Source organism: Bos javanicus, chromosome 8 (assembly GCF_032452875.1).
Source record: "Bos javanicus breed banteng chromosome 8, ARS-OSU_banteng_1.0, whole genome shotgun sequence".
Taxonomy (NCBI): Eukaryota; Metazoa; Chordata; class Mammalia; order Artiodactyla; family Bovidae; genus Bos; species Bos javanicus.
Genome location: NC_083875.1, coordinates 63,871,599 through 63,896,741, shown reverse-complemented (window position 1 = coordinate 63,896,741; position 25,143 = coordinate 63,871,599). Strand labels below are relative to the sequence as shown.

Genomic DNA, 25,143 nt, shown 5'->3' with positions numbered 1-25,143 from the left:
TACAATTCCATCTATATGAAATATCCAGAACAGGCAAATCCATAGAGATAGAACCTAGATTAGAGGGATGAGGAATGGGGGAGTGACTGCTAATGGGTATGAGATTTCTTTCTCTTTTTTTTTTTTTTTTGGGTATGAGATTTCTGAAGTGGTGAGAATTATCTGAAATTAGATAGTAGATACAGTTAAACAATGTCGTAAACTTTAAAAAGTACAGTTTAAAATGGTTAAGTAGTGAATTTTTCTGAATTTTACCTCAGTTTTTTTTTTGTTTTTTTTTAAAGACAGGACAAGGTTGAGGGAATTCAGGCAAGGGTAGGAGGAAGGGAAAATGGTCTTGGGGAACAGGAAGCATCCAGTGTACCTGGAGTGTAATGCATTGTATTTTTCTACTGTTGCTTCACAGCCTTAGAAGGCTAAAGGACTGTCAGCCCTAATCCCTGCAGTATTCATTAGGGTGCTTTTGGCTACCATTAATTCAAACTGGAGTACACAGTGGTGGTGGTTTAGTTGCTAAGTTGTGTCTGACTCTTTGCGACCCCATGGACTGTAGCCCACCAAGCTTCTTTGTCCATGGGATTCTCCAGGCAAGAATACTGGAGTGGGTTGCCACTTCCTTCCCCAGGGATCTTCCCGACCCAGGGCTCAAACCCATAGACCCACATCTCCTGCATTTCAGGTAGATTCTTTTACCACTGAGCCTAGTATTAGCACCCTGGAAAATTCCAGAGGTAACGTAGAGTTCAGGCAGTTTGGTCCAAGGTGAAGTCCGTTTCTCTGTCTCTTTTGTCTCTGCCTTCCTCCATATTTGAACTATGTCATCATACTAGCTCCCCATGTGTTATGGAGATATGAAAAGAAAGATATGTTTCAACTAGAAAAACCTTAGAAGATTCCTTGGACAACGTGGAATTTTAGTTGAGCTTTACATAATGGACAAAACCTCGAGGAGAAAATATTGGAGGCAGTGGGGTTCCAGGATGAAAATCCATGAGCAGGAAGGTGGAGGGTATGTCTGGGGAGAAATTCAAGAATCTGTTGGATCTGGCTGCCTGTGGACAGAAAGTAAGTGCAGAGCTGAAGGGAGTTTGTACCATAATCTGAAGGCAGTGGGGAACCAGGAAAGGAATTTCAGCAGTGGAGCAGCATGAGGGACCCCTTAAAAAGTTCATTCTGGCTCTCAGAAAATATTATGGAGATATTGCTACTTTCCATAGTTATAATAATATTGTGGTCACATAGGACTACATGCTGAAGTGTATGGAGCCTGAAATTTACCTTCAGATGGTTTGGGGACAGTGTATATATAGAGAGTGAGCCAGCAGATATGGCAAAATGTTAGAAATTTCTGAATCCTGAAGGAGAGTACACAAGTGTTCATTGTACTATTTAGCTTTTCATAACAATGTGAGAAAAGAAGAAAAGTGGCAGTGGGAGAGACAGACCTTTCTGAGGGAGGGACAGGCTGGGGAACTGGTGCGCTGAGGTCACGAGAGCCCAAACCCCGTGGTCTGGGGCCAAAGGTGGCCCCGATGCTGACATGGGCAGAGACCCGAGACACAGGGCTTGGGGCAGGTGGGCATGTAGATGACGGAGGCACAGTCGTCTCATGACTGCAGTTTGCAGCCTGAGGGCCCAGGAGGACCCCAGGGCCAGGAATAGAGCTGCAAGATAGCCAAGGAGGAAGAGGAGCCTCCCAGGAGGGTCATTTTTGCTGTCTTGGTAATGGATGCTTGCTAATGTGACTAACATAACACATGACTCATAGAATTTCAGAGCTCGAAATGACCTAAGAAATCACCTAAGCCAACCCCTCATTTCCCTGATGGAGAAACTGAGGTGTAGACTCACCCAAAGTCCCAAAGCCAGAGAAGTGACTGGGATAAGCTACCAGTGTACACCAGTCCTCATTGTGGCTGTTTTATTTCCTGCCCATCCCCTGAATGCTCCGGGAACCAGACAGGAGAAATGAGGAGGGAACGTGAGTTTGCTCTGATCTTCTTAGTGAATCCTTTGAAACATTTTCTGAATTTATATGTTAACTGAGAACTCTTTTGTCGTATAGATTGCTGCAGGGTGGTGGAGATGGGGTGATTAACAGCAACCGCTGACTCTGAGTCATTCACGGGCCAGGTGCTGATCAGGGGGCTTTACTCCTATCTGTATATTTAATCCTTAATTGTATGAGGAGGTCCTGTGTTTTACACAGGATTTTACACCCATTTTACAGATGGCAACAGTGAGGCTGAATAGCTGCTGCAAGGTTTCAGCATTTCTAAGTGGCAGGATTGGGACTAGAGGTCAGGCACTCTGGCCTCTGATCTGACATGTTTAATCACCTTACTCTCATCTACAGCACTGGGTGCAGGTCCCCCCATATTCTCAGAGACTGGCTGACTGAGTCAGTGATCGGTCAGTTTATTTTGCCAGGGAGAGGGTCAACAGCAAATTCTGGCCCCAGCCTATTGGTATTTTTGCAGTAAATCAAGGCCTATTTATTACTCATAGAGTATTTTGGGGGTCCATAATAAAAAAAGAAATGCAAAACTTAATTTCACTTCCCTGCTACATTGCTCATTCTTTTTTAATAACCCTCTCTTATCAGCCTCCTGGCAGCTTTTGCATTCCTGTGCGTGTTAATTACTTTATTAATTACGTCAATATCTTTGGTTCTGCCCAGCACATCTTGGTGCTTTTTGTTTCGAGCATGCACCCATTTTGCCTTGTTTGTTGCCATATGTGGGCCCAGTTCCCACTTCTAAAAGGGATTCTTTGAGCCTCGGTAAACACACGGCTTTCAATTAGTCTCATAGTCATCATTCCCATTTTCTTCTCAGCCACATCACTGATCGGGTGCTTTTAACATTGTCCCAGATGGAAGCTACGTTGTGTTATTTCTGACTTTGTTCCTCAATCCTCATTTCCTCTCCAGGTCACAGCTCAGAGAGTCCCACAACCTGAGTGATAAATAGTAACGTGTCCAGGAGGAGGAGTGAGAGGGGTTGAACCCTGGGGTAGATGGAGGAACAGGTTTGTGAGATGACTGGAAAGTGACCTGGGAACAGGTCTCAGGAAGCCTTGAATGTTAGCTGAGAAGTCCAGACTTTACCCAAAAGCCAGCATCCTCCCTGAGTATACATCATGGAATACTAATTCTATTAGGTACCCCCCAAATGAAAGAGACTGGGGAGATTTCATGGTCCAAAAGTCTTAAGAAATGCCCAAAATGATGAATCTGCCTCTTGGAAAAGTACAATGGGCTTTAGCATGTTAAAGGCTCTGTGAAGTCCTACAGTTTACAATTTTTAACCAGAAGTTTTTAACTTTAATTTTTAATAATAAATACTTAATTAATTTATATGTGTATTGGCTGTACTAGGTCTTCACTGGGGCTCGTGGGCTCAGTAGCTGCAGTATGTGGGATCTTGGTTTCCTGACCAGGGACTGAACCTGGGGCCCCTGTCTTGAGAGCAGTCTTATCCACTGGACCGCTAGGAAAGTCCCAATAATAAATAATTTACATATTTATTTTTGGCTGTGCTGGTTCTTTGTTGCTATGCATGGGCTGTGTCTAGTGGCAGCAAACAGGGGCTATTCTCTAGTTGAGGTATGTGGGTTTCCCATTACGATGGCTTCTCCTGTTGTGGAACACAGGCTCTAGGGCGCACGGGCTTCAGTATTATAGTTGTGGTGAACAGGTTTAGTTGCTCTGTGGAATGTGGTATCTTCCCAGACCAGGGATCGAACCCATGTCCCCTGTGTTGGCAGGTATAGATTCTTAACCCGTGGACCACCAGGGAAGTCCAATAATAAATATTTTAAATCAGCATTTCCAAAACTCCTTTGGCCATGGAACTCCTTTTTCACTTGCAGGATGTCGCATATTTACATCATATATATGAGGAATGTCATTTAGGAAGTACTGGTGGAGGGGACCAGGAACCTTTCTGTGGGTTCTGAATAACAGAGGGCATGCTTAGATTCGGCTTTACAAAGGTGGCTCTGGCAGTCAGTTGGAATGAGGGGAGACTGGAGAAAGGAGGAGAAAATGATACAGGCCTGGAACAGTTCAAGCAAGACGTAATAAGGATCTAAAGTGAAGGTTTCAAATGTTTCAATGTTTTCTTTCCGTTTTATTTCAAGTTGCATTGTTGTCTTGAAATTGGAAAATCAGTGTTGCTATAATAAATCACAGCACAAGGGTTTTGCTCAGGCATAAAATCTGAATGAGAAAAGCAGTCTGTGCAGTCTTCCATCTTCCAAGGAAGCAGTTAGCCCTGTGGGGTGCTGGGACACAAAAGCACCTGTTTCTGCAACTCATCAGAGCTCATCGAGGTTTTCCCATCGGACAGACCCAAATTCAGGTTCCGAGCCCACACTTTCGTGGCTCTGTGACCCTGGGCAAATGGCTCTGCTTCTCTGTGTCCCCATTTCCCCTGCAGTAGAGAGGAACAATAATCCTTTCCTCGCAGGACAGCTTCAAGGATTGTGTGAGGGGACGTGTGCAAAGTCCTTATTAGTACAGTGCCAGACACAGAATAACATAAGAACAAATAATTGCTCGTCCATATAAATCACAATAGGCTGCGTGAGGCTACAGTAATAAAGAGCCCCTAAATCTTAGCAGGTACTCCTCACTCCTACAAAGTCCACCTGTGAAGCTGGGTGGTCTCCATAGCAACCATCTCCCATAAGACAGCTCCAAGATCTGAAGCCCAACACCAGGAAGCACACAGGTCTTGTAAACAGCTCTCCTGTGCTTCAGCCATCAGGGTCAAACGTCACGTCTGCCCACTGCCCACCAGCCAGAATTAGTCATAGACTCCCACTAACGCGAGGGGGCTGAGAACTGTGGGCTTGCGGGCGGGGCATCTGGGGAGCTGTAGCCTCTGCCAGGCCTTCATTCCCTTTGGTCAGTCCACTTACCCACTCTGAGCCTCAGTTTCCTCATCTGTAAAATAGAGCTAACACTGCCTATCCTGCCTTACATTGGAGTGTTAGAGGGGCGCATGGAATTAAGTATGTGAAAAATGCTAAGTCAAAGTAGGAAGTGAGCATATGCTTACTTTGTGCTGTGCCAAAGCCACATCACACCCGTCAGTTCGTAGGAGAAACGTATGACATCAACCTTCTTTAAATCTACATTGCTGTTCTGATTCCTCCAAGTCCATCTCACCTCTGCACTGCCCACTCCTCCTCTTGTTTGAGTCTTTTGAACTGTTTTTCAGTGAGATCAGTAAGGCCACTTATAAGTAGCCTTTGGTGGCCTATTTTTTGGAATGGCACACGGGGCAGCACACCCTGCACGGAAAAGGTGAGCCTGGAATGCCGTGAGGGGTGACAAGGAGGCCTGAGAAAACTCTCAGGGCCCTGCTCCACATGATCCATGCTTCCGTAGATCTCTAAGGAACACTGGGGCGGGGCTGTGGCGTGTGTGGGGGGCTATTCCAAGCACCAGCAGTCCCCTAAATGTGGACACTGACAGTCTGGACTGTCAAGCTTCATGGTATAGCTTGGCTGCAGAATAACCAGGGCTAGCTCAAGGGACAGCCCCAGGTGAGTCGGGCCCTAGGCGTGGGGAGGGGACAGCAGTCTCACTCTCTCAGATCCTCCTGGAGTCTTGTGTCTTATCTGGGCCCCAGGCCCTGTGGAGACAGTGACAAGATGAAGAGCGGCCAGAATGGGCAAAGAACAAAAAACTGTGCCACACAGAAAGGGTTGATGTCAACCTGGCAAAGAGGAGGCTCAGAGGGACACTGTGGCTGTCTCTGCACTTCAGAGGGGCTGTCCCGGGTCCAAGAGAGGAATCATGATCTGCAGGGCCCCAGAGGGAAGAGCCAAGGTCAGCGGGGGCACTGCTGGGGACACAGAAATGTCCAGCTTCAGCTCAGGAGGAGGAAGAACATTCACCTTTCCGTCTGCCCTATCCAGAAATTCACCGGGCTTCCGGAGAAGGTAGTGAGTGTCTCATCACCAGAGTTGTGCAAAGAAAGGCTGGACAAGTTTTTGGCAGGGACTGCACAGTATGGAAAGGAGGCAAAAGAAGACACTTGAGTGTATCTGAGCCCAGAAGTTTTGTGATTACAAACCAGAATAGCGTGACCTCAGAAGACTTCTGTTTGTTGCTTTTGGGTGTGAAAGACACACGGAGCACAGCTTTATATTTACAGTGAACTGAAGCATCCTGTTCACCTTGGAAACCACACACTGGTGCAGAGGAGAAAGGGAAGAGGAACCTGCCCCAGAAAAGGAGCCCTGCAGAGGAAAGAAGGTCGTGCACACGCTCCCGGCCTGCTGCTGCCCGGGGATTCCCTCCTATCCTGAAGCAATCTCTGCAACCTTTTGGGGCTCCCAGTCCGCTTGCTTCCTTGAATGGCAACAAGCAAATGAAATAGATGCATTGTTCTTGCGCGTGTTACCAAGGGGATGCGTCTCTGCTTTGTAGCCCTTCATCTCATGCTCTTGCTCGATGCTCAGAACAACTCGCAAAGCAGGTGACTCCAGCACGTCCCAAAGGAGAACCTGGGCTCGGAGCGAACATGTGACAGAGCCGGGCCAGACCCTCACTTGGGGGCAAGGCAAGTGGCTGCCCGTAGCTACTGGCGAACTGTAAACTCTGAGACGCAGGAGGGCACAGGAGAGGGAGCCCTGGAGGCTTGTCCAGGAAGCCACCTGCCTTTGGGAGCTGGGACTCCCAGAATTAGCCAGAGTTCCCAGGTAGGTGTACAAACAACAGAGGACCCTGGGCTCAAATGCCAGCTCCCCGGGTTTCTTGCTGTGTGACCTTGGGTGAGTAAGTCTATTCCTGGGCTCAAGATCTATGCAAAATGGCAATGAAGCTAAACTCCTAGCACTGTCAGGTGGACCTAATGACACTTGAAAAGCATAAACATGAGTGGTGTGCCCAGCACGGTGGAGTAGAGTCGATCTGTCCAGGATCCCAGCACTCCAGCCCTCTGGTTTAGAGCATCTTTGCACCCTACTTCTGTCACCTCCCCGTTCACACCAAGCTGGCCTTGACTTGATAGCAGGGTCTGCATGAACCACCAGCCAGGTGGTGCCCTGAGCTAGCAGCAGACCCCTGTAAGAGGGCGACAAGAGACAAGGCATGGCTGTGGCCAGGCCAGGGCTGAGCAGGGCCACTCAGCTGCCTTGAGGTCTAAGCTCGGGAGGTCTGAAGGCTGAGCAGGCGAGAGGCCTCTCTGGCCAAGGGCTGAGCTGGGCAGCGCCCCCTGGAAGCTCCATTCACTTCTGGGGCCACCAGTCTTATCCCAGGCCAGGGACAGTTACCCTCACACGGAGATCCTTTGTCCTTGGGGGTGCTGACCTAGAGGTAGGATGTGGGAGGGAAGCTTCAGCAGGTATTCCCAGGCCAGGCTGAAATTACGGGGTGAGCGAACTGCCTTGGGCCAACCAAGGGCCAAGACAAAGTCCAGTTTAGGGCAGGGTTTTCCATCCTTTTTCATACTGTGATACATGATTCTCATGGGACCTGGGTGGCCCAGTCTGCTTGTGGCTGGAGATGCCTGGCCTCAGCCCTGCACCCTGAGACATAACACCATCCTGGGATGTCTGTAATCCATTACTGCTACTACTGCTACTGCTAAGTCACTTCAGTCGTGTCCGACTCTGTGTGACCCCATAGACGGCAGCCCACCAGGCTCCCCATCCCTGGGATTCTCCAGGCAAGAACAGTGGAGTGGGTTGCCATTTCCTTCTCCAATGCATGAAAGTGAAAAGTGAAAGTGAAGTCGCTCAGTCGTGTCCGACCCTCAGCGACCCCATAGACTGCAGCCTTCCAGGCTCCTCCATCCATGGGATTTTCCAGGCAAGAGTACTGGAGTGGTAGTAACAGGCACCACTATAGGTAGCTCTGGGTTGGCATCTAAAGCAAAGGTTTGGGAAGTTAGGCAGGCCCAGGTTCAAGTCTCAGCTGTCACTGAATGCCTGTGTAATCTTGGGCCCAAGGTTCAGCCTCTCCGAGCCCTATCCAGCACCCCCTGAAATGGGGGGTGTACTGGGGTTCACTCCATGGTGACAGTTTAGAGGAAGTCGGACTTAGCCCAGAATCTGGCACACTGTGAGTAGTTAGCATGTGTCAGGGGACAGGAAGTACAAGTGGTGGAGGGGATCGGGGGGCAGGTAGAGGGAGGAAGAAGTCCACTCTACCACGAGGCCACAGTCCTCCCCAAAGAGAGGCCGGAAGCACTGGGGCCTTGGAGGGGCAGGCTTGGGGCGAGAAGACCTGGGAAGATTTCAGAGATGGAGGAACGGGATGAAGGAAGGGCAGCACAGGACAAGGAGATGGCTCCGCAAAGGACCAGGAGGGAGGTTATGGGACTGGGCCGTGGATGATGCTGGGAGACAGGAGTCAGGGCTGGACAGGTACGCCGGGTCTGATCGCAGAGGGTCACCATGCCAGGTTCAGGGTCTGGGTGACTTTGCTGAGGTCTGAGGAGCTGTTGAAGCTCTCTGAACGTGGCATTAACTTTGTGTGGAAGATCACTCTGGAAGCAGCACAGAGGTGGGGCAGGGGAGGTGGAGACAGGGGAAGGTAAACGGCACAGGAGAGTTGGGAGGTCCTGGAAAGTGGCCCACGTTCTGGTCTGACCTGGGTGGATGTGGGGACGGCTCTCAGAGCCAGCAAACCCGGGAAGAACAGGAATGAAGGCGTAGGGAGAAAGTGGTGAGTTCAGGCTGGGAAAGGCTTGATAGAAGGGATGGGGGCCTGATCAGCAGGTGGAGGGCGTGAAAGCAGGGAGCTGAGCCAAGGAGGGCCAAGAACCCTGAGAGGACCCGGCCTGGAAATGAGAGTCAGGACCAAACAGTGTCCCCTGCCTTTGGCCATGAGGAGGTGTGGATCCATGGGGAGTCCTGCTCGGGGCAAGAGGTAGAGAATGTGGATGGGGTACAAGGAGCCTTTCAGAAAACTCCACTGGAGGCCAGAGAAAGGGGCCAGACCACCTGGGAAGCAGAAAGCAGGAAGGAGCTTTGGACTAGGCCAGGGCAGAGCAGCAGAGTAACTCACAGGAGAGAAGCCATCAGGGAGCAGGAAGTGTGGGGGGGAGGCGGGGGAGGGTGTCCTGCCCTCATCACTTACCAGTCAGTGCAACGGAGAAATTGGGTGGCCATTGCCTCGTGAAGCTCTTATTGTTCATTCTCGGGGCTTAGATTACAGCGTTTCAGAGTCTCACTGTACCGCGTCAGCGTCAGGGACACGGGGTTCCCTTCTCTTCTGTCTGCTCCCCTTTCATTGTTCTACTCACCCCTGGCCGAGGCCCGGACACCCAGCTGTGGTGGGCCAAGCAGGTCCCGGGACCACAAGGAAGCAGGCTAAGCTCTCAGGGTGGAGGGCATGCAGGCACTCGTGCTCCTCACGCGCCCCCTGGGAAACATGGGGGCCCCGCAGGCTAGAGCATGAGGGTCTAGGAGTCCCCGTCCTGCTGAGCGTGGGCGCACGCCAGATTCCAGGCCGCCAAGCCAGGCAGTGTGCTGCCTGTGTGGTGTTGCCACCGCAGAATCACCAAGTGTTGGCACTCGGAGGGGAGGGGCTTGCCTGCCCACAGTGGGCCCGCAGACCTTTCTACTCAACACCGGTTCCACACAAACCAGGTGATCATGGGAACAGTTAACCCACAGTTCCACATATTCCAGGGCAGGCTGGGAAGAACTGCCTCCACCCCCAACGTGGGGGAGCCTAGGGACATCCCAAGCCCACCAGAGGTTGTGGCTCTTTCCCCACTTTCTGGCAGGCCCGGTCCAGCTCCCGGTCATGGATGCCATCTCTCTTTCACCCCATAGAACCCAGGGCGAGTCTCAGGCCCTTCTGCCAGATCCCCCAGCGTTCCTCTCACCAACCAAACACGTCCTGCATTTTAGTAGAACTTCTAAAGCTGCACAAGTCTGTGGGGGAGGAACATGGTGGCCCAGCCGCCTGCCCCCTCCTCAGTCCTCTCTTCCAGGAGCCGGTCAATCCCTTTCTTGGCTCCCGCGGGGCCCCTGGCCTCCTCTGAACACTTGGTGCCCGTGACGCTCACCTTCCCAGAGCCAGCGCTTTCCACCAAAGTCGCTGCTCCCCTGAGGGGAATTCTCCTCCAGCTGCTAAGACAGTGGTGATTTCTCCAACAGTGAAGTCCACCTGTCCTCACCCACATCAGTTGCTTTCAACCACCTCTCTCTCTCTCTCTCTCTCTCTCCAGTTCTTTTACCAACTTAAGAAAGAACAGCTGTCACACTTGCTTCAAATATGCCCTTAGAATTATAAGCCCTTCCAAGCGTTTGTTTGATTCTGTAGCGAATACTGGAGCCGTGCTGGCCAGGATACCGGAGGGTGGAGACGGGCCCAGCTCAGGAGCAGTGAGGCACACGGACAGGTCCTGTGCTGCTGAGTCTCTCATTTCCAAAAGAGGCCAGAAATCTGGGTGTTGTGTGGAATCACCTGAGGTTTAAATACTGACTCTGAAGTCTGAAAATGTTAAATGCTGTAGAGGTGAAGTTCAGCACACCTGCAGCCCTGCACACTGCCTGAGGGGCACGAGTGTCTCTCTGCCCTAGGGCCGAGGAAGGCTCCCACCTGGGGCCCAGCCATTCCCTGGTGACTCTCTCTTGAGGGGTGTGGGGCCACCTCCCTGTCCTCAGCACTGGGTCATCATTTCTTTTGGGGAAGTGCCAGTTTGGGCCCTGGTCTCTCACTACCCAGCACAGTCGGGCCCGCTGAAGTGTGTGACGCCCTACCCCTGTGCCAGGAGGGCGCTGCAGACCATGAAGTAAAGCGGAGCAGCGGCACCATCACCCGCTCACAGAGTGCCTTGTGGACACCCCCAAGCCCTCTCAAGCACCTCTTGGCTTTGCATTCAGCAGCAACATTTGGGAGTTTTTCTGCTCTGAGCTTGCCCCAGAGGCCTCAGACAAAGGCCTGCAGAGAGCAGGGGCACCCCTGCAGGCCTGTATCCACAGGAAGGGGAGCAGGACCAAGCCACAGAAGCCAAGCTGCCCCGACTTGCTTTACAGGACAGAGGTCTGGCTTGGCTTTGCCTCTGACTTGCTCTGTCACCATAAGCAAGTCTCTTGTCTTCTTTGAGCCTCAGTGTCCTCACCTGCAACATGAATATAAAATTCCTGGCTCCTGAGGTCAAAATCAAAAAGAGCCCTTAATATGACTGCATGTATGAGCTGTGACTAGAAATGTTAGGACCTATTATTGCACTTGTCAGCCCTTAACTTCCCCAAGATAATTCTTACCTCAGTTATGACCCTTACACGACCACAGAATTTCCTGCTAGATTCCAAGGTCAAACTCAGGATGCCGCTCTGAACAGGACCAGGCATTCCAGTGCTGAGCCCAGGCTCCTTGCCCTCCCCAGCCAGGCCCCAGCCATCTCCTCCACTTCATCTCCCTCCACAAAGCAGGACTCCAGGCGGGTAGGGCCAGTGAGGATAGGGCGAGCCGCTCTGGGCCCCAGGCACACCTGAGCAAGGGTGCACAGTACCAGCAGACTGGATAAGTCCAAAAGCCCTCAGGCCAGCTCCAGGGGCTGACTTGGCCATGACTGGTGCCTGGGAACGGTCCATTCCAATAAATGTTAGCTGGTGAGCAGCCCATGAGGCTGTGCAGTGCAGCGCAGGGCATGGGAGCAAGGTCAGGACACCTGCGCCTGTGTCTCCAGTCAGTCACCCACTTGCTAGGAGTCCTTTTCTGGGCCTGTTTCTCCATCTGTAAAAAGAAGAATTGGACTAGAACGTAATCCCTTTAGTGTTTTAAAAGTGAGGAAGCCTGGGGAGGGAGATTTTGGCTGCCATGGTGACCAGAGGACATTCCTGGCATTCAGTGCTGAGAGACCAGAGGTTCTGAGTGCCCTGCACTGAACAGACAGTCCCTCGTGGCAAAGAATCACATGGAAATAATTGCCGGAAGTGCCCCCAGACAGAAACGCTTGTGGGTGATCTCACAGGTCCCTTCTGGATCTGGGATTCTGAAAAAATCCACCTAAACTCATAATCAAACAGTCTAAAAAGAAAACCTTACCTTGAAATGACAGCTTAGAGCTTTGCTGCCTCGGAGATGTGGGGCTGCTGCTGTTGAGATAAGCAACCGGCCCCAGAGAAGTCTGGAAGTTTCCTCCTGGCTCCAGCGCTCTGTGGCTCTCTGCAGTGGGAGATAATGATGATGGTTTACACATAAGGAGCAGGCTTTCAAGTTTCAAAAGCCTGCTAAACATGCTAGTTACCACTCTTGATCACTGTGCCAAACTGGGAGGTTGCAGATGAGGAAATCACGGCTCAGAAAGGCTTAGAGACGTGCTCACAGTCACACAGCTGGCAAGGGATGGACTTGGGATCTGAGCCCAGTGGCCCCTCTCTCCCTGCCTTGGCTTCCTTGGTGGGACCCCCGCCCCACCCCACAATCTTCCCCTAAAAGAGGCAGTGCTGACTCACATGCCTTCCCAGGACAAGAGAAGCGTCTCAAGACTGAAATGCAGCCCAGAAGCATCAGACATGCTCCCACCTCTCCCTGCCACACACACTCAAACTCACATTTATACACACACCTCCAGGAGAGAAACCTACCAATTTTACCATATATTTCAAAAATCAGCTTTGAAATTAAAATTTAAAAAGGAGGCCAAAAGCCAGCTTCTGGGAGCCGGTCAAAAGGTGGAAGGAACCCCCTCCTTTAAAGAATCTCTAGCCAGGTGGGGCCTGGGAAGCTGAGCTACCTACAGCAGTGGCAGCCTGAAAGGTCTGAGAGCAGAGCCAAGGGCCCCACAATCACAGGCGATGCACATGGCGCCCTTCATGCCCCCCCACCAGGCTCCTCACCCTCCCTACCCAGGGTCTGAACACGCAGACATGCAATGACAAGTCTGCCCTTGTGTCAGCTGACACTCTCGAGGTGTGTGAGTGACAAAAGCAGTCTTCACTTTTTTCAGTTGAACTATATTTGATTTATAATGTTGTGTTAATTACTGCTGACAGCAAAGTGATTCAGTTACATGTATATATACATTTTTATATATTCTTTTCCATTGTGGTTTATCACGCTGCTGCTGCTAAGTCACTTCAGTCATGTCCGACTCTGTGCGACCCCATAGATGGCAGCCCACCAGGCTCCCCCGTCCCTGGGATTCTCCAGGCAAGAACACTGGAGTGGGTTGCCATCATAGGATACTGAATATAGTTCCCTGTGCTACACGGTAGGGCCTTGTTGTTTATCCATCCTTTATATTAAAGCTTATATCTGCTAACCCCAACCTCCCACTCAATCCTTCCATCAACCCCCTCCCTCTGTGGCATCCACCTGTCTGTCTCTCTGTTTCATAGATGGGTTCCTTTGTGCCATATTTTAGATTCCACGTGTAAGTGATATCAGGTGTCACTTGTCTTTCTGACTCACTTCACTTGGTATGATCATCTCTAGTTGCATCCATGTTGCTGCAAATGGCATTGTTTCCTTTTTTATGGCTGAGCAGTGCTCATTGTCTGTATATGCACCACATTCTTCTTTACCCATTCATCTGTCAGTGGATGTTTAGGTAGTATCCATGTCTTGGCTATTGTGAATAGAGCTGCTGTGATCATAGGGGTGCACGTATCTTTTGGAATTGTACTTTTGTCTGGGTATCAGGACAGGAGAGGGATTGCTGGATCATATGGTAATCCTGTTTTTAGTTTTCTGAGGAGCCTCCACACTGTTCTCCACAGTGGCTGCACCCACTCACATTCCCACCAACAGTGTAGGAGGGTTCCCTTTTGAAGGAGTCTGCATTCTTAACCACAGGCCTGCTAAGCTGAGGACCAGATGTCATCCTGTTGCTTAAGATCCTTTGAGGCCTCGCTGCCCAAAGGCCAGTCCTGGACCAGCAGCATCAAGCATCCCTGGAAACTTGATGGGAATCCCTGGGAATCCCTAAAATTCGCCCCGCCCAGACCTACTGAGCCGTCTGGACTTTAACAAGACCCTGGGGTGGTTTGTGTGCACATTATATAAGGAGTGAGGAGCAATGCTGGCCCCTCACTCATTACACTCCAGCCATACCGGCCTCCTTTTGGTTCCTAAAACATGCCAAAGTCTTTGCCATTTCAGGTCTTGCCACCTTGCTGTTCCCTTTCCCAGGAATGCTCTCCCCCAAGGGTTTCACTTGACTGGTCTTTCCACCATTCAGATCTCAGACTAAATGTCGCCACTCCAGAAGAGCCTCCCCTGACAACCTGATCTGAAGTGGGTCCTCTGGCTCGTAGCCATCAGAGCCTTGTAGTTCCCTTCAGGAACACCCCTTACCCCTCTATTTGTACCTGTGCCCTGTGGTTCGTCACATTGCTGTGCCCTCCCTGGGTTGCACGCTCCAAGAAGGCAAGCATCCTTACACAGCCAGACCCCAGCATCCAGCACAGTGCGCAGTACACAGCAGGCACAGGAGAACTACTGGCCAAGTCGATTCTGAATGAGTGGATGTAGGACAAATACACTTGTGAGATGTAAGACAAATAGAGTCATCTCTCAGTTACTCAGGCTTACATTAACTATACTATAAATTAACCCCTGGGCTCATTTGCAGATGGGAAACTGAGGTCAAGAAAAAGGCGAGGACTTGCCCAAGGTCACCCAGTGAGTCTATAGCAGGACCCAGCCCTTTGACCTTCCAGGCCTCAAGGTTTCAAGCCATGCTCAGACCCTTGCTGGTCCACTTGTGCAGCCTGACAAAGCCGGATGTTTGTAGGGGCCACTGACCTACATTGTGAATAATTGCATCATGCAGAGGGACTCTCAGGCCAGCTGCTCTCCTTTCACTGCACAGATGGGGGAGGCTTTCCCGGGCAGCGTCTGCCTGCCTCCTGCTGAGCAGCGGCCGGACCAAGAGTCAGGTGTGAGCACGTGCAGCCTCCGGCCATCACAGACAGGCGTGGCTGCTCTGCTGGGCACTGCACCCTGTCAAGCAGAAAGAGCATTTTATCAGCTTGATTTCTCACAGCACCAAAGCACAGCCTTCCCAGAGCTCCGGGGGCTTCAGGGAGGCCCCTGTCGAGTGTTTAGCAATTAAGCCATTTCTCCCTGAGCAGTACCTCACAGTCTAGAGAACAGGTTTAGACCCACTGTCTCCTTGGAATATGAGGCAGGGCCAGTTAGGGGACTCACCCAGAGAAGAAAGAACAAACATTGGTTTGGGAATCAGACAAACCTGGATTTGAATTCAGCTCTGACACTTAATAGCCGGAGATTTAGGGCAAGTTTCTTCACCTCTTGGCGCATGTTTCCTCATGTAAAACGAGGTTAACACCTTGTTAGGTTCTTGTGCACCTTCAACAAGACAACATGTATAGAGCTCACAGGTCCACAACCAGCACACTCGTCACTCAGGACAAGGCAGCTCTTGGTGTTAGGGTGGCTATTACTGGCTGAGGCCAGCCCATTCCCCTCTGAGGTCGTCTCTCATGAAACTGTCCTGATCTTACTAGAATGGAAGCCCCCTGAGGACACGGCTCTCATCAGTCCTGCCTTCCCCATGCCCAAAACAGTTACCTGGAAGATGGCAGTGCAGTACTTAACAGTTATGCAATGAATGAATAAATGATTACTTAGGAAATTGCCCATGTGAACAACAAGGAAGGAAGGAAAATAAAAAAGAGGAAAAAGCAAGCTGAAAGTTCCTGTAGGCCAGTCATCTGGGAAAAGGGAAACAGTCTTAGGCTAGTGGAAATAACACAGTCCACAACTGTACAGAGAAGTGGGCCTGAGATCCTGGCTCAGGCCCTGACATCAGATCCCAGGGGTCAATGCCCTGTGCTCCCTGGTGCTGGCCTCCATGGCCAGCCCACTAGAAGCGGGGGAAGTGCCACAGTCAGGTACAGCCTGGGCCCTCTGACCCCTCCTTCCCCAGTATCCCGCCATATTCCCCCAACTCTACTTCACCCACTGCCCCAGAGTGGGGGGGGGGGGGGGGGGGGGGGGGTAGAGGGGTAGTTCCTCCAATGTGCCTGAAGTCTGGCTTCATTTAAGGCCAGTTGAGTGCCTTCTCGAATAGCATAGGATGCTACTGACAGCTCACCACTTGTGGCCCCACGGAGCCTCAGAAGTAGCTCTGTACCCCCGGCAGAGGGTGATCCTCAGCTGCCCGGTGGACCCTCCTCACGGTTATTTGGCGCCCTCTAGTGGCGCTTTTGTGCACGACAATGACACCAAGTAAGCGCTCGGGTAATGGCCCAGGTCCCCTGCCTTCTACCGTTGCCTGGTCGGGAATGTGTGTGTGACTGCTCAGAGCATTCTGAACTCCAGCCCCAGACACTGTCAAGATGGATCATACAAGAAAGGGCATGGCTGTTATGTTTGCTTTGAAACTCAATGCAGGGCTCATTTGACTTTGTATTCAGACTCCTGTCCTCTAGCCCCATGAGTACCTAAACTTCATCACCCATAAAACCACCCCAAATCACTGATCTGTGACCAGTGTGCACAGACATGAGAGAGACACTGATGGCCAGCAGGTACATGTGGCTTATTTCTGCATCAGTGCCTGCATGCTGGGAGATGGAGTAGAACCATTTCTACCAACCATGACCCTCGAACTCTAGGCAGAACTCTATGCTTCCCTCCCACCTCTGCAGGCAAGGCTATGCTTGCGGTTAATGGGGTGAATGGGGGGCTGAAAGACCGGATACAAGAATTTAAATTTCAGGATTTGAAGAGGGCAGAGCAGAGCAGGATGGAGGGCACGAGGAGAGGGTTACTGACAAGGCAAAGGGTACTGAGGCTGGAATGCCAGTTGCCAAAGGGAAAAGACAGAGCTAGCTGCAGCTCCATGAAAACTACCTATGGGGTCTTTTTAAAAGATACGGTTTATTTGGCTGGGCTGGGTCTCAGCTGCGGCAGGCAGGATCTTTGATCTTCATGTGGCATGTGAACTCTTCGTTTCGGCATGTGGGATCTAGTTCCCTGACCAGGGGTCAAACCCAGGTGCGCTGCATTTGGAGCATGGAGCCTTCACCACTGGACTACTAGGGAAGCCTCCACCTAGGGGGTCCTAACCATAAGGAACATGTGAATCACCAATGGAAGGCAGTTATTTAGAAAGCCAAGGAGATCTGGAGCAAGGGTGCTTAGTACCTACCACCTGAAGTGTTGAGCTCAGTTCTAGGTTTGCTGATCAAAGGTAAATTGAAGCAGTTTAGGAGGACCAGGCCAAGTTGTGGGGAGAGGCAATACATGCTTCACTTTAGATCTTGCCCTCCTGAGGAAGAGCGTGCAGACACAGGAGTTTGGTATCAGTGGTCGGAGGTATAGGAGAAGGTTCTGGTTTAATAAAAATAAAAAAGAAAGAAAGAAAACCTGTGCAGCCATCTCATCAAGAGTGGGAGGAAGGGGCTCTGTCCATGGGGGTATATAAGCCAAGCAGTCATTGTCAGCTTCCCATGAATGGACTGTTCATTACATTGAACAATGGAGTATGACAGAATCAGTCCTTTCTACCCAGAATCTACGAGTTCATCATAAATTATCGCCATTGTAGAACAACAGACCCAACCATCATTAATGGGCTTGCTGTTCACGTAAGACTGTAATGGGCCTGTGCTTCTTCATTCTGAGGTCTGCTTAGTTGTCAGACATTGGAGTAAACCCACTTGTGCCATTAGGTCACTGCTGACCTTGGGGCCAAGTCCCTTCCCAGTCTCCTCAATTAAACACTGAAGGGACATCAAGAAGCCCCCACCACTCTTAGAATCTGGGTCGGTAGCAGAGGAGAGGAAATCTCTAGACCTTACCCTGGGGTGTTTCCCCTTGGCCACCACTGCAGACGGCTCTTGTGGCCCCCACGGCCACCACTCCAGAAGCTAAGCTGAGGCTTTCTGTGACTTGGGACAATGAAAGGGGAATCATCCTGAGAACATGCCACTGGATGATCTAGTTACAAAATGGCCTGAGTCCACTGGCCCCATCCCTCCCATCTTCCTGCATCCATGTGGGAGCATCATCTTTCCCCAGGTACCCAGACAATGGCATGCCTTGAAAGTCAAATCTAGTTAGCAGGGCTAAAAGAAATAGTTTCCATCCTCCACCTGACCAAGACCTTTCCCATCCCTGGATCCCACCAACATGCCCCTTCTTCCTTGTGACTGACCCTGGGGGTGCCTACTTTTCACCCTCAGAAGTGGGGCTTTATCATGGGCCTTAAAAGGCAACATCCAGAACACAGTTCTTTGATGAGATACCCTCAGTGGGATCTGTGCTGCAGACAAACAAATTTACAAGGAAATCTTCAGCACAGTAAATTTGTTATTGGTAGTGTGTGGATGTAGCGATTTTGAAACTATTTTGTGTCTGTTATAGAATGGAGAAAATGGGTGAACATCCTGATGTTGCTAGAAACCAGGGATCTCACTGAGGGAGAATAAAAATGCAAATATGGAATGGGGAGAGTAAGCAAGAAGCAGTGGTATTGGGTTTTATTTATATCTATAGATAGATGATGAAGAGATAGCTAGAGTGGTGGTGGGTGGATGGATAGACAGACAGATAGAAAGACAGATAAAAGGGTGTAGAAGTAATGATAGCCCAGGAACAGTGAGCACATCAAGTATCCAGATATGTTTCTAAATACTATTCTCTGCTAAAAAGAACCAGAACTCCTCAGGAAAATAGCTGATTCCAAGACTAGAGCAAGGAGAATACAAGGAGAGCCTGGAACATCTTATGCCTAGAAGTAGGAACATGCTCCCAAAAAACTATGAGGACATATTGAAAAACCACAGGAGGCAGCATGAAGGGGTTCCCTACTGGCCAAATCTGGAAAATTTCAAACAAAATGAATAACAGTAATGGATTATAAAACACTGAGTCTAAAAGGATCGTAAGTCTATACTGATATACATGAATGAGTGGCAGGAAAGGAAATATCTTATTAACAGTATATTGCCAAGTACTTAAATGGAATGTTAGGAAATCACCATCTTGCAGCCACCAAAGTAATATGACTCAAAATAGGAATCATGAATGGAAGCTGCAAGCACTGAGCTAATGTTTGTGGGGGAACAGGATACTCACACAGTCTCAAAGTATCTCCCACAGATTATTTATTAATTACAAGAGGGAAATAGGTACCTCTGAAGTGGAGAGATCTGGTAGACATCATCTCAACCAAATGATCACAAACATCACCAATAATGGGACAAAGTGTCATAAAGTGACCCTGATGTGAAACACCGAGGAGATGAGAACTTCACTTACCTAGGCTTCCTGCCAAGAATGTATAACCAGAATTTGGTCATGAAAGCACATTCAGACAAACCCAAATGGAAAGACATTCTACAAAATAACCTGGAATCTTCAGAAATGCCAGTGACACGAAAGACTGACGTGGGCTGAGGTCTTTTTTGTATTGAAGTATATTTACAGTGCTGTGCCAATCTCTGTTGTACAGTGAAGTGACTCAATTATATGCATACTTTCAAATATTCTTTTCCATTATGGTTTATCCTAGGAGATTGGAATATAGTTCTCTGTGCTATACAATAGGACCTTGTTGTTTATCCATTCTAAATTTAATAGTTTGCATCTCCCAGCCCCAAACTCCCTGTCCATCCCTCTCCCCTTTACCCTCCTCCTTGGCAACTCTAAGTCTGGTCTCCATGTCTGTGTGTCTGTTTTGTAGATACATTCATTTGTGCCATATTTTAGATCCCACATGTAAGTGATATCATATGGTATTTGTCTTTCTCTTTCTGCCTTATTTCACCAAGAGTGATAATTTCTAGTTGCATCCATGTTGCTGCATTATTTCCTTCTTTTTTATGAGTAGTATTCCACTGTATATATGTATCTTCTTTATCCATCCATCCATCATTGGACATTTAGGTTGTTTCTATGTTTTGGCTATTGTAAATAGTGCTGCTGCGACTATAAGAGTGCATGTATCTTTTTGAATTATAGTTTTGCCCAGGTGTATGCTCAGGAGTGGGACTGCTGGATCATATAGTAATGCTATTTTTAATTTTCTAAGGGACCACCATACCGTTTTCCACAGTGGCTGCACCAATTCACATTCCCACCAACAGTGTAGGAGGGTTCCCATTTCTCTGCACTCTCTCCAGCATGTTATTCGTAGACTTTTTAATGATGGTCATACTGATCGGTATAAGGTGGTACTACCGCATTGTAGTTCTGATTTGCATTTCTCTAATAATCAGTGATGTTGAGCATCTGTTCGTGTGCCTGTCGGCCATCTATACGTCTTCTTTGGAGAAATGTCTATTAAGGTCTTCTACCCATTTTTTGATTCAGTTTGGAGGTTTTTCGTTGTTTTTGAATTGTATGTATGAGCTGTTTATATATTTTGGATATTAAGCCCTTGTTGGTAGCCTCACTTGCAGATATTTTTGCCCACTCTACAGACTGTTCTGGGGTCTTGTTGCTTCTTTGGGTATTGGCCTGCACCACACAGCACGCGGGATCTTAACGAGGCTCAAGCCTGTGCACCTGCAGTGGGAGTGCAGAGTCTTACCCACTGGATCTCCACAGAATTTCCTGGCTTTTTTTGTTTTTAATAGCTTCTTTGGCTGTGCAAAAATTTTTAAGCTTAACTAGGTCCTATTTGTTTATTTTTGTTTTCATTTCTACTGCCTTGAGAGACTAAGAGAACATTGATATGATTTATGTCAGAGAATGATTTGCCTTTGCTCGCTTTGAGTTTTATGGTGTCGTATCTTACGTTTAAGTCTTAAGCCATTTTGGTTTTTTGTGTGTGTGGTGTGAGGGTGTGTTCTAACTTGATTGTTTTACATACAGCTAACCTTCCCAGCTCCACTGCTGAATAGACTGTCTTTTCCTATTTTATATTTTTGCCTCCTTTGTCAAAGATTAATTGATTGTAATTGTATGTGGGTTTATTTTTAGGCTTCCTGAGGTCTTAAGATTGAAGGATAAAGGGCTGGTTCCAAGACTGACTACAGACACAATAAGTAAATGTAACACATGGTCCTTGACTGGGTCCTAAAAGGACATTACTGGACCAATCAGCAAAATTAAAAAATAGGTAGTGTATTAGATAATATACTGTATCAATATTATATTTCCTGAATTTGGTAGGTATCTGTGGTTATATAAGAGAATCTTTTTGTTCTTAGGAAATACATGCTATTTAGGGATGAAGAAGGGCCATGATGTCTGAAACTTAACTCTCAAATGGCTCACTAAAAATATATGTACAGTTTATATTTTTTCATTCTCTGGTTGTATTTTTCTCCTCTTACCACCATCTGGCTGATTCTCTCCTGGAGTTTCTCAGCTCACTTTCCTCAGAGAAGGACGCTCGGGTTGAATCCTCTCTACCACCCCTCTGAGGCAGAGCACTTTGCACTAGGAAAGTGCATAGGTCTCTGACAAGCCTCTGGATTGGCTGCCTGAGTTCAGAGTGTCTACCCCTTGTAAAATCAGCTCTGGCCCAGAGTGCGTCATGTGGTGCATAACATGGCTGCTACCACTGCTTCCTCCATGGAGGTGGTGGGCACGAGGGTCTCCTTCAAGGGATGTGGCAGGCCCCATGCTTGGTCTAGCCACCAGATACTACATTTCCAACTACCCAAGTTAATTCCAGAGAAACCCGAAGCCTCCTGCCCTGACTCTGCCTCATTCTTGCCTTCACTCTTTTAACACATGCTATGGGTGAATGCCTGCTCTGGGCCAGGTCTTATGCTATGTCCTATGGCACAGAAGTGACCCAGTCCCTACTCTCTTCGCTCTGATTCAAGTCGGAAAGGCATAAAAAAACTCAGATAACTGAAGTTTAGAGCTAATCACAACCAACAAACAGAAAGCAGTCAATGCTGGCTGAGGGCGGAGCCCCACGGAACACAAGAGATGGGGTTCAAAAGGCCTCCTGGATGGTAGTACTGGCTGTGGCTCATGGGATGGAAATGGGCTATGAAACAGGGACCTGCCTGTTAGGAGGGTGTCCGGTGCCATCCCTGGGTTTCTGTTTTCTCTTCACACAGCCGGACCCAGCAGGACGGGACATCTCCATCCGGCCTCTCCTGGAGCACTGTGAGAACACCCACATGACCATCTGGCTTGGCATCGTCTATGCCTATAAGGGGCTTCTCATGGTAGGTGCAGAGCTACAGGCATAGTAGGGGAGATATTTCTCTGGCAGAGCTCCCTCTCTAGGGGTCTCCGTCAACGTAAAAGTAAGCAGAACCCCCAGGACTAAGCCCTTGCTCTTTGCCACTCTCAGTGCCGGGCACGTACCATTTCAATCCCACGGCAACCATATAAGATACATACAAATAATATCCCCATTTCACTGATGAGGACGTCGAGGCTTGGTTTGCCCAAGGTCACTGAGCTGGTAAGTGGCAGAATAACCCCCAAACCTGTGAGTGTGCCTCCCAGCTGCCACTGTCCTGCTCCCTGACAGCGGTCTGTTGACATCCAGTGCATGTTCATATCCTGTGGGAGGTGGGTGGAATCATCTCCTTTTGCAGATGCAGAAAGTCAGGCTCAGACATGTTCAAGGGTTTGCTGGCGGCCACCTGGTAACCTCCAAACCCAATACTCTTTCCACTCCATTCATCTGTTATACAAAGATCACATACCAAGCCCACCTCACACAACTGTCAAATTTTAAGGTTGGGAAGGACTTGAAAGGGCAGTTCCACCCGACCGTATCCTGGGTTGACCCTTGAATCTTCTCTCCACATCCTGTGCAAAACACACCTGCACCTAAATACCTTCAGGGTCAGGACACTGGCCACTGCACCCTCAGATCCTTCCACAGGAAAGTTAAGCCACCGTCTGCCTCTGCGGCAGAGAGGAGGTACCCAGACACACATCCAGCCCTGTAACACATTGCCAGAAGAACCCAGGCAGGTCTGTGGACTTGCCCGGCCTCTGCTTCCTCCCGTCTAGGATGCAGACAGCCACACCCAGCTGTAGGATTGAAGAAACCAGAATGAAGCAGGCGTTCAGCAGTGTGGCTTCCTTCCCTCTCTCAGTATCTTGCTTCCTGGGCTTCTGGTTCCCATTCTGATTGGAATTAAAAATAACAATTAAACAGTCTGTAAGATAACACACCTAGAAGAGAGGGAACAACTATGGTTGTAAAAATATAAATTACAAAATAATTATTAACTTATAATGGATATACCAGCTTATGAAATGCTTTCACATCCATCCTCTCATTTTATCTGGATAGAAGCCCTATGAGATAGTGTAGGCCCTTGGGATGATGTTAACTGGTTCATGCAGCTGTTGGATGCCCAGACTTCTTCAGTGATAAAGCCAGAGGGAAAGGAACCCTTTGTAGGATGGCCTCCTGGAGGGGCTGGACCCCAGCCAAGGCCCCTGCACCATTCAATGGCTGTGGTCAGCTCTCCCGCCCACCCCACCGTTCCACCCAGCACCCCTCTGCACCTTCTCTGCAACCTGCCCAACCCTCAGAGGGGAGGCTAAACCCTCGACCATCTCTCCTTTCTGTTCACTGTTCTGGTTGTTCGGTCATTTCTTAGCTTGGGAGACCTGAAACATCAGCATCCCCATGCTCAATGAAAGCAAGTACATTGGGATGAGCGTACTTCAGAGCACATCCTACTTCAGATCACATTTGACTTCTATCCTGTTCATTTCTGTTGGAAATGTACTAGTCAGGAATAGAGCTTTAAGTGAGGGCTTCCCCTGGTGGCTCAAATGGCAAAGAATCTGCCTGCAATGCAGGAGACTCGGGTTCAATCCCTGGATTGGGAAGATCCCCTGGAAAAGGGAATGGCAACCCACCCCAGTATTCTTGCCTGGAGAATCCCATGGACAAAGAAGGCTGCAAGGCTACAGCCCATGGGGTCACAGAGAGTCAGACACAACTCAGTGACTAACACTTTCACTTTTCAAAACTGCAAGTGACAGAGAACTCACAATAATAGTGGTTTAAGAATAGATAATTTCCCTCTCAGGTAAGCAAAAGGGCTGGCGTGGAGGCTCCTAGAATCTGAGCCCTTTGGATCTCGTCTCCTTCACCTTCATCATACAACTTCCACATCATGGTCTAAGATGACTGCTTAAGCTCCTGCCATCACATTCCACTCCATCTACTAAGAAGGTGGAAGAGGAATAGCCTTCTCCTCTGAAGACACTTCCTGGAGCTTATACACACCACTTCTTGAACCACTGTCTTGAACCCAGTCATATGCCGTACCTAGCTTCAAGGACAACTAGGAAATGGAGTCTCACTATTCTTGGTGGCTCGGTGCATTGGAGGATAACACAACTCCTAGACACATGAGTTCTGCCTGGTTTAAGAGAAAAAGACCTGCCTGACTGTCTAGAGACAGTCCACTTTTATCACCGTGTTGCTCTGTGGCCTTGGGCAAGTCCCATCCTCCTTTCTGGGCCTCCCGGCTCTCTGTAAAGGGAGGGAATGTGGTTGAGACCGTGTCTGAAATTCCTTCCCACTGAGGCCTCCTGTGAACCTGTGTGTAAACCAGTGGTGGAAGTAAAAGGAGAACAGACAGTGTAACACCCCACTCTGCATTTCCTAGGCAGGACTCAACCCAGGGCCACAGGTGGGGACAGACTGTGAGATCCAAAAGACCTGGCCAGCAGCAATCCCGCTGGCCCTTACTGCAGAGTAGGCAGGAGTAACAGAAAAACCCTCAGCTCTGTCGCTTCTCAGAGCAGGAGCGCATGCCGCCACTTGCTAACAACCATCTCCCCTCTCTGTTCACTGTTCCAGTTGTTCGGCTGTTTCTTAGCTTGGGAGACCCGAAACGTCAGCATCCCCGCGCTCAACGACAGCAAGTACATCGGGATGAGCGTCTACAACGTGGGGATCATGTGCATCATTGGGGCAGCCGTGTCCTTCCTGACGCGGGACCAGCCAAACGTGCAGTTCTGCATTGTGGCCCTGGTCATCATCTTCTGCAGCACCATCACCCTCTGCCTGGTGTTCGTGCCGAAGGTATGGGGCGGCCGCCGACAGCCCACCCTCACCTCCCCGGCATCTGGCCTCTGGCTCCCTCACAAGGGGATTGCCATGTTTCTTCCGCTTCTGAAAGTTTTATGCACTTAAAAAATAATAATAATAATGACCACAGTTAACATCACAGGAAGTTTGGAAAATGCAGAAAAGCAAAACCAGATTTTTCAGAAATCTTACATAGTCCTGCTGC

The 25,143-nt window shown here is 49.3% G+C and overlaps 1 protein-coding gene and 1 long non-coding RNA gene across 2 annotated transcripts in view; one reads left to right on the top strand and one right to left on the bottom strand.

Moving 5' to 3' along the window:
• Nucleotides 1-25,143, top strand: part of GABBR2 (gamma-aminobutyric acid type B receptor subunit 2) — a 368,988-nt gene that overhangs the window by 333,798 nt on the left and 10,047 nt on the right. The window contains exons 14-15 of the mRNA XM_061425770.1: nt 21,979-22,089; nt 24,708-24,932. Of these exons, the coding sequence (XP_061281754.1) occupies nt 21,979-22,089; nt 24,708-24,932 (336 nt within the window). The remainder of the gene's footprint in view (nt 1-21,978; nt 22,090-24,707; nt 24,933-25,143) is intronic.
• The window catches only part of LOC133252817 (uncharacterized), a 36,119-nt gene continuing 33,058 nt past the window's right edge, over nt 22,083-25,143 (bottom strand). Inside the window, exon 4 of the long non-coding RNA XR_009738093.1 lies at nt 22,083-23,008. This is a non-coding gene — a long non-coding RNA (uncharacterized LOC133252817). The remainder of the gene's footprint in view (nt 23,009-25,143) is intronic.